General features: G+C 43.1%; 2 protein-coding genes and 1 pseudogene across 2 annotated transcripts in view; all 3 read right to left on the bottom strand.

The window, feature by feature from the left end:
• The window catches only part of LOC113457604 (zinc finger protein 709-like), a 2042-nt gene extending 1105 nt beyond the window's left edge, over positions 1-937 (bottom strand). The window contains exon 1 of the mRNA XM_026785855.1: positions 933-937. Within this exon, the coding sequence (XP_026641656.1) occupies positions 933-937 (5 nt within the window). The remainder of the gene's footprint in view (positions 1-932) is intronic.
• A 277-nt stretch (positions 938-1214) lies between these two features.
• Positions 1215-8687, bottom strand: LOC101992611 (putative KRAB domain-containing protein ZNF788). The gene is made up of 3 exons (XM_026785985.1): positions 8563-8687; positions 1639-1765; positions 1215-1267 (listed from the first exon to the last, which is right to left on the bottom strand). Exons 1-3 carry the CDS (start codon positions 8563-8565, stop codon positions 1215-1217), a joined length of 183 nt encoding a protein of 60 aa, XP_026641786.1. The 5' UTR covers positions 8566-8687.
• LOC113457619 lies at positions 1402-1545 on the bottom strand (annotated as a pseudogene).
• Positions 8688-9550: the final 863 nt, after the last annotated feature.

Raw genomic sequence — 9550 nt, 5'->3', positions numbered from 1 at the left:
AGTGCTGGGATTAAAGGCGTGTGCCACCACCGCCCGGCTACTGTAGGAATTCTGAACATGTGTTCACGGAATGCTATGCAGCATGATTTGAGGATAGCTGTAACAACAGCAATGGTATTATCAACACAATGAGAAGTTATATTGTTCCGCGTTTAGCAAACATTGAATGTATATGTCACATTTAAATACCCATCTCAATACTCAATATTGTGCACCAGTTAATGTCCAGTACTGATGATGAAAATGATGTTGCCTTTTGAACTACTTGAATGCTATGGTAGTTTGAATAAAAATGGCTCCCATAAGCTCATAGGGAGTGGTACTGTTAGGAGATGTGGCCATGTTGGAGAAAGTGTGTCACTGGGGATGCGTTTTGAGGTTTCAGATGCTCAGTCTAGACCCAGTATGTCATGCTCTTTTTTTTCTGTGGTCTGTGGGTCCAGATGTAGAACTCTCAGCTCCTTCTCTAGCACCATGCTTGGCTACAAGTCCATGACAATAATGGACTAAACCTCTGAGCCTGGAAAACAGACCCAAAGACATGCTTTCCTTTATAAGTTGCCATGGTCATGGTGTCTCTTCACATCAGTAGAAACCTTAAGACAAATGCCCATATTGAGTTATCTTTCTGTTTGTTTTATTTATTTATTTATGAGATAAGATTTCACTTTGAAGTGCTGGCTGGCCTGAAACACACTTCGTAGACCAGGCTGGCCTCTAAATCAGACATTCACCTGCCTCTGCTTCCCATGTGCTGAGATTAAAAGTGTGGTCCCATACCTATCTATACGTATTCTCTCAACAGTTAGTTCCAGTCTAAAAGTGACATCTTTGGTTTTTCGAGACAGGGTTTCTCTGTGGCTTTGGAGCCTGTCCTGGAACTAGCTCTGTAGACCAGGCTGGTCTGACATCTTATTTTGTTTCATATGCACCTCATGCCGAAGATGGCAGATAAACTGATATTTCATATTCCATATTGTATATGGTATAAAGTTTGTACATGTGAAGTATGATATAGTATGTATGCATGTATCGTGATACTCCAGTTGTTTTCAGTGCTTGAGTATCCGAGATGCTCTTATTGATGACTTCAAACATATTGGAAGTTTCAGAGACAATTTCGTGAGATCAACTCAGATTGAAACTTGACATATTTGTCTCCTTTACCTTTTTGTAAAATATCCTATGGCACCATAAACATTGAGGAACCTGAATTACCTTAGCTTTATGCCAGAATTTTCAATCTTTTGGTATTTCCTTATGTTTCCTAAAATACAGATCAAAAATGAATCATTATAAATCATGATACTACAGGAAAAACATTAGTAGATTCCAACTAAATTCATGGTATAAAGTAGCCCATTTCATATATTCATCCCTGCCACCTTTTTTTGTCTTTTTGGGGGGACAGAATGTGAACAGTCTCCCACTACCACAAATTTATACAGTCAACTTTTCTACATTTGGGAAAATCGCAGGAGTCAGGGAGCATGGACTAAGAAAACCAGCTTCCTGATCTTGATGTCTCCCCTGCCAAGTCAGCATGCCCAAATCTTTACCATATTTCAGTTCATGCAGCAGCGATGAGCTAGAAGCACTTTTGTTTGACTGACCTATTATGAGAATGGATGTCTTTACCTATAGAGATCATGTTTCTCAATATTTCCTTCAGCACATCTTTGTAGAGCTCCTTCTGGGATGGATCCAGCATGGCCCACTCCTCCATGGTGAAGTGCACAGCCACACCCTCAAAGGTCACAGGCTCCTAAAAGCACACACATACATTTCCACAAGGGTGAACTTCACAGTACCAGTGGTCTAGACTGTATAAGAAGTTATTGTGACACATATATGACTATGTTCATATATGTTCACGATGTCTTGCTCACCACACGGTTACTGTTCATACATACTAAGATTCTCCAATACAGTAGTTCTGACAGTAGATTGGAACAATGAGTAAAGCAACAGCAGAATAGGACCACCTTTGTCTCCATAAGCTGTGCTAACTCTCTTTGTCCACTGGGTCATTGCGACAAACTTTATAACAAATTCTGACTATCTAATGTCCCAAAGAAAAGCCAATATGATCTGTCCCAAGACTGCATATTCTTACATATGCTGAAGGAAAAATTTCCATTTCTTTTGGTATCTGGGACCTGTGATTAAGAGCAGCTCTTTCTTACCTAACCATAAAAATGATGTGGCTTTCTTGAACAGTTGGTGCCAACCATATGTGACTTTTGTTGCAAGGAGAGAGGGCCTGCTTTTCATCCCAACTAGCTTACACCTGAAATAATCACACAGAAACTATATTCATTTAAACACTGTCTGGCCCATTAGCTCTAACTTCTTATTGGCTAATTCTTACATCTTAATTTAACCTATTTCCATTAATCTGTGTATTGCCACATAACTGTGCCTTACCGGCAAGATTCTAACCAGCGTCTGTCTCAGGCAGGAGATTCATGGCTTCTGCCACTCTGCCCTTCTTCCCAGCATGCAGTTCTGTCTACTCTGCCTACCTAAGTTCTGCCCTATCAACTAGGCCAAGGCATCATCCAATGAAAGCAACACATAAGCAGAAGGAACTCCTACACCAGACTTTTATATCAATTTTATATTTTTTCTCTCAGAATCCATACTACGTTTCCATATGATTTTAGAGAGAAACTGGTTAGACTAGGTATATTTTCTGAATAATGAATCTTTGAGAAGCTGGTTCAGTCTTTTGAATAAGATTGGTACCCACATACTCATGTAGTCGAATGCTTGGTCGTTAGGGAGTGGCTTGAGAAGGGTTAGAATGATTAGGAGAAGAGTGCTTGTTAGCATAGGTGTGGCCTTGCTGGAGGTGTGTCACTGAGAGAGGTGGGCTTTGAGGCTTCAAAGTCCCCTGCCAGCCCAGACCCAGTCTCTCCTCCTCCTCCTCCTCTTCCTCCTTCTCTTCTTCCTCTTCCTCTTCCTCCTCCTTTCTCTCTCTCTCTCTCTCTCTCTCTCTCTCTCTCTCTCTCTCTCTCTTTCTCTCCCCCCTCTGTCTCTCTCTTCTTCCCCCATGCTATTCCAGTCTATAACACTCAGCTACTGCTTCAACTCCATGGGAGCAGCCACTATGCTCCCTACCATGGTGAAAATGGAATACACTTGTGAAACTGTAAGCAAACTCCCAATGAAATGTTTTCTTTCTAAGAGTTGCCATGGTCATGGCGTCTCTTCAGAGAAATAGAATACTGACTAAGTGGATAGCCTTTACTTGCTCTTCTCACAACTTGTTAGGCACTCAAATATATCATCTATGATTCACTATAACAATATTTAGAAGAGTGTATCTGCTTTCTCATAGAGCATTCTTAAACAATAATAAGACTTGTAAGACTAGAGAGATGGCTCGGCCATTAAGGTTACTGGCTGCTCTTTCAGGGGACCTGGATTTGATTCCCAGCACCTACACAGTAGCTCACAACTGTGCAACTCCATTTCCAGGTAATCCGACCCTCTCTTCTGGTCTCTGTAGGCACTAGGTATGCATGCCACACACATGTGCACATGGATGCACACTTGGGCAAAACTACCATATACATAAAATAAAACATTATAACCATTTTACTTTCTTTATTAAAGACCTGATGGTACATACTAATTTTCAACTTGACAGGATCTAAAATTCACCTAGGAGACAGGACTCTTGCTAAGTATGTCTGGGATTATCTTGATTCCATTTTAGGCAGAAGAGCTCAGCCTGTTTGTGAGATGTGCCATTCACTGGGCTGGGCGAAAGTGAATTCAGAGGGCAGCCGTTGCTAAGCACTGGAATTTATTGCCATCTGCTTTCTGACTGCAGTTACAACCTGAGCAGCTGCCTCTAACTCTTGTTGTCAAGCTTCTCCCAACGTGATAGATCCCAACCTTGAACTAAATCCAAAATAAATCTCGCTCTCTCACATGTTCTTCTCAAGAATTTTGTCACAACAACGATACAAGAACTTATATATGATTAAGGGTAATTCATTTTCTAATAAATATATTTTTAGGGAATACAAATGAACAATGAAAAATAGCTCATGTTCTTAGAAACAGCTCTTACCCCTCAAAGGTATGTAAGAAATTTCATAATTACTAAAAGTGTGATGGCGCCAGACAAAAGTGGTGCATGCTCTTAATCCCAGCACTCGGGAGGCAGAGGCAGGTGGACCTCTGTGAGTTCAAGGCCAGCCTGGTCTACAGCGCAAGTTCCAGGACAGTCAGGACTACACACTGGGAAACCCTATCTTGAAAATCAAAAACAAAACAATCAAAAGTGGGATGGCGGCCGGGCGATGGTGGCGCACGCCTTTAATCCCAGCACTCAGGTGGCAGAAGCAGGCGGATCTCTGTGAGTTCGAGACCAGCCTGGTCTACAGAGTTAGTTCCAGGACAGGCGCCAAAGCCACAGAGAAACCCTGTCTCGAAAAACCAAAAAAAAAAAAAGTGGGATGGCTAATGCTGATTGTCACGTGACAGAGTTTAGAATTATCCACGAGACAGACTGTGTGGGCATGCCTAAGCACAGTCGTCTCTACCAAAGCCAGCCATTCAGAAGATCTGGTGTGAGAACAACCATCCTAGTTATGGGCTGAACTGCTCCCCAGGGAGGGAATCACACACTGTGTACATCCCTGATAAGCACTCTCTGCTTCCTGCCTGTAGATGATATCACCAGGTGCTGCTTGACTTCCCCACCAGGATGGACTGCCCAAGAAATGAAACTCCTTTTGTATGGCTATATGAATATATATATATAAAATCATCTGCAGTGCTTGCGTTTTTATATTGTACGTATAAAACAGAACTGCTCATAAGATGAATAAGCTAATTTGTCCGAATATTTCCTAGTTCATAATGTAGCTAGAATTTTAAAACTCAGCATTCTGATTCTGGTAATCATGACAGACTAAGGCCGTCAAAGAGCTGGAGTGATGGATGACTTGGTGGGTGGGAGCTCCGGCTGCTCCTCCAGAAGACTGGGGTTTACTTCCTAGAACCCACATTGGTGGCTCCAGTTTCAGGGGAATTCATTGTCCTCTGGCTTCCAAGAATACCAGGCATGCATGTGCTACACTTACATACACGTGGGCAAGAAGCCAATACTCGTAGAATAAAAATAAATCTTAAAAAAAGATTCTCATTGTTTCCTAGGTATTAACTTGTCCTCAGGCGGGGCCTCCTGTGGGAATGGTTTAAGGATGTTCTGCAGCTCCTAAAATCTAAGACAGCCACAGCTTTAAGACAATGGCTGTTGCTGTGCTTTCAACCTTTGCAAAGGAACAGAGACGAGTACCAAACTGGATGGAGATGCAAGAGTTTTCTACTGCTTTCTTGTTGCCTTAGAGGGCAACTGAAAAGTTGGTCCTTTTAAAACAAAAACACTTTCTAGCTGCCTGTTGTAACAAAAGTTAAAATCTTTTTGATTTTTGAGTCTTGGGTTTTTTTTTTTGTTTGTTTGTTTCTTTTGAGAAAAGGTTTCTCTGTGTAGCCCTGGCTGCCCTGGAATTTGCACTGTAGACCAGGCTGGCCTCGAACTAACAGAGAATCTCAGCACTAAGGAGGCAGAAGCAGGTCGAGCTCTTGAGTTCGAGGCCAGCCTGGGCTACAGAATGATTTCCAAAACAGCCAGGACTACACAGAGAGATCTGTCTCAAAAAAACAAAACAAAACAAAAAAACCCAACCAACCAACCAAAAAACAAAACAAAACAAACAAACAAACAAAAAAGAGGGTGGGGCTGGAAAAATGGCTCAGCACTGAGGGGCAGAGGCTACTCTTTCAGCAGACCAAGGTTCAAGTCCCACATGGTCGCTCATAACTGCCTGTCTGCATTTCCAAGGGATCCTACACCCTTACATAGGCATGTATACAGGAAAACGCAAATTCACATTAAATAAAAACAAATTAATTTTTAAAAGAAGTAAGTGGGTCAGCAACATGGGTGCGTGCAGTGGTTAAGGTGCTTACTTGGCATACCTGGCCACCTCAGTTTAAACCCTGGAATTTACACAAATGTGGAAGAAGAGGGCTGACTCTGAACAGTTGCCCTCTGACCTCCCCTAGGAGACTGTAGCATGCGCATTCACAAGCACACACCACACACACAATAACAAAAAAATATATTTTTAAAGCGGTGTGGGCAAAGCCAGAAAGCTTAAATAGGTCACAAAAAAAAAAGCTTTATAGGAGATAAAATTTGAATGTGGTGTACATGATAAAGTTGGCTTTAATCTATGGTCAGATGTTGGTAGATGCTTTTCTTGTCAGCCAATCTTTACCACACATTAAGAAAAACTAAAAACAAAGGCGCTGAGAATTTATGCACTCCAAATTGTGGAGCTCTTAACATCAGTTAAAACAAAGATGGTCTATACCAGGCCACAGTGGTGCATACCTGTAATCCCAGCACTCAGGAGGCAGAGGCAGGTGGATCTTTGTGAGTTGGAGGCCAGTCTAGTCTACAGAGCGAGATCCAGGACAGTGAGGGATACACAGAGAAACTCTGTCTCAAAAATCAAAGTAACTAACTAACTAACTAACTAAATACAATCTAATAACCTCAGGGATTGTTTATCCATACAAGAACAAACATGATTTCCTTAGCTCTGGGAAATAATATATTGATCTGAACAGATAAATACTAGCTACTCAGAGAAAACCAGAATAAGGCTTTCCAAATCCCATAGTCAGCCTTAATAGTTAACACTTGATCTGGCTGAGACACAAAATACTTACCTAGGGAGATTTTCCTGAAGTTTGTGTCCTTCCTCTAGGCATGTGATCATGGACTCACCGCCAGCCTGAGCCAGCACACACCAGTCCTTGACTGTACTCTAAAGACAGGATGACCTCACAGAAAACTGTTCTGATCTAGGAGCTAACGGTGGCACCCTCTAACACATCCGGCTCTTCTCTGTAAGAGTAGCTCTCTCCATCCTAACTGGAGGGAAGCTTGCAGACTCTTAGGGGGTTTCCTCATCACAATACTTCATTCACACTCAAGTACCCGCCTACTTCTATCAGGACTTTCCATTTTAAAACCACATTTAGAAACAAACCAAATAAAAGAACTGTTATGATAGAGGCCAACTCCAGCCTCCCCAGACCTGTGGATCTTACTTCCTGTGATCCTGACGGTGTCAAGAGGGCTCAGGATTCACTGTCAGCCCTAAGAATCCTTGGCCTAAGGGCACAGGTCAGGGAATTTGGAGGAAGGATTTCCTTGCATCCTGTCCCGTTAGCTTTTGACACATCCACAGTTACCCGAGAAGAGAATCTCAACTGAAAAATTATCCGAATCAAATTAGTATGTGGTGGGCCTGTCTGTGGGCCCAGACTACTGGGAAAGGCATCTTCCTTAGCATGGTGGTCCTGGGCAGTATAATAAAGCTAGGTAAGCTTGTGTTTATTACTGAGACAGCAGGCAGCATACTTCCATGATTTCCGCTTCAAGTTCTTGCTTGAGTCTCTCCTCCAAATTCCTTCAAGGATTGACTGTAACCAGGAAGTATAAGCCGAACAAACCCTTTCCTTCCTTCCTTCCTTCCCTCTGCTGCTTTCGGTCAGGTATTTTACAGCGACAGAATGAAATTAGAGCAATCTGAAAGGCAGATGCCACGGAGATGCTGAGATATAGGACAATAAAGAGGGTGACTGCCCAGAGCTAATTTGTGCTGTAGGCACATCAGCGTTCGGTTGTGCCAAGCCTAAAATGGCTCCATTTTATTAAGCAACAGTTTTGACCTGATGTACTTGAATTTTAAGCATAAGACCCTAGAAAGGGCAAACAACCACTATCTGCCAGCACAGATAGTGCTGGGGCCCCAAACTCACTACATCAACAAACAACTCCTTTTGTTTAATCAAAAACAGCAGACACATGTGCTTAGCAAAGACACTATCTGCAATCCCCTCACCTGAGCCTATTTGGAAGGAGCACCCCAAGACCAGAGTGCGGCTGCCTGACTGATTGATAAGACTTACTCCGTCCCCAACAGACCTTTGTTTGTCCCCCAATGCCTAGACTCCCAAGCCTTTCTACATTCTGCAAGCTGCGCATTGGTTTATTTTGTGTGAAATGTTAATATATGATTTAGTATCAGTGATTTAAGATGGGAATAAAAGAGCTGTGATTGCCCAGGGTCTGCGAGTCAGCAAAATTGGGCTTACTTGGAAAACCGCAGCCAAGGATAACATTAATGTTTTTTAATAAATCGTGACACTGTAAAAAGACACATGTCCCTGCATGTTTGTGACAGGACTCGGGGAGTCACCACACCTCTTTTCTCCTCTGGTGTACGCTCTCCCAACCTGTGTACCTAGTCTTCACCAACCTCTGCGGACGCCACCAGTCGGGCGGAGGAGGGCACAGACGCACCCGCTGCACGGAGCAAGCGCTCAGCCTGGGACAGTTCAGCGCTCCGGCTGCAGGCCAAGCTCCGCCCAGAAGGATCGCGACTGCGAGGCTCCTCGGAGCCAGATTAGACTCATTCGCAGACTAAAACGGCGCCCTACTCCCACACACCCGGTCACACGAACCATTTCCAGCGACACGGTGTCTTGGTATCCGCTTGGGGTTCCTGCTGTCAGTGGAGGGGAGGCCGAAAACGATGGGAGAAACCTGGAGAGTCCCTCCACAGTAGTAAGGACCCAGATCCCAAAAAAACGACAGGGACCAAAAGGGATGTCTCAGTGATGTGTAGCGGCCATATTCTTTTTTTTTTTTTTTGGTTTTTCGAGACAGGGTTTCTCTGTGGCTTTGGAGCCTGTCCTGGAACTAGCTCTGTAGACCAGGATGGTCTCGATGTCTGGATTTCTCATTGGATTTGCATCCCGAAACAACTTGCCTGGTTGGCCATCAAGACACAGACCCGCCTCTTAAAGCGTAAGTGACGGGGAGCAGCACAGCCACCTATCCCAGTGAGATTCCATGAATTTTAGGCGCAAGGCTGCTCCGACAGCCCAGTTTACCCCACTAGTCCACACTGGCTCCACTAGGGGAAAGGAGCATAAGCAGAGCCTGACCCCGCTTTCCTGACTGGGCACTTGCTCAGGGGGCAAGTCTTGTTTCCTCCGTTTCCAATGGGGTCACAGATGTGTTCAAGGAATTCCAGTCTCTATGGAAACAACTCATCCCGTCATAGAAGACAAAAGAAAGACCAGGTCGAATAAGAGAAACTGATATTATCACACTAGAGGAATTGAAATGACGCAGATTTCTCTACCTTTCCATATTCAGTCAGTAACATAGAAAACATATATGTGAAGGAACACAATTATTGAAGACATAAAGTGTAATTTATGGACAGAGGCCAAGCATACTAGCAAAAGTCCTATACTTTAACAATGACCAAGCACTTAACTTTACCCAATGACTATTTATTTATTTATTTATTTATTTATTTATTTATTTATTTGGTTTTTCGAATACCAGCTACTCAGAGAAAACCAGAATAAGGCTTTCCAAATCCCATAGTCAGCCTTAATAGTTAACACTTGATCTGGCTGAGACACAAAATACTTACCT

The sequence above is a fragment of the Microtus ochrogaster genome, linkage group LG3 (genome assembly GCF_000317375.1).
Source record: "Microtus ochrogaster isolate Prairie Vole_2 linkage group LG3, MicOch1.0, whole genome shotgun sequence".
Taxonomy (NCBI): domain Eukaryota; kingdom Metazoa; phylum Chordata; class Mammalia; order Rodentia; family Cricetidae; genus Microtus; species Microtus ochrogaster.
Note: the sequence above shows the minus strand (reverse complement) of the source record. Positions and strands in the feature narration are given on the sequence as shown.

Bases quoted from the DNA above. Each gene is read 5' to 3' on its own strand.
- LOC101992611 (XM_026785985.1), bottom strand. The intron at 1,268-1,638 runs GTAAAGACATCC...TCTGTATTTTAG, and splicing joins GAGAAACATGATCTCTATAG to GAAACATAAGGAAATACCAA.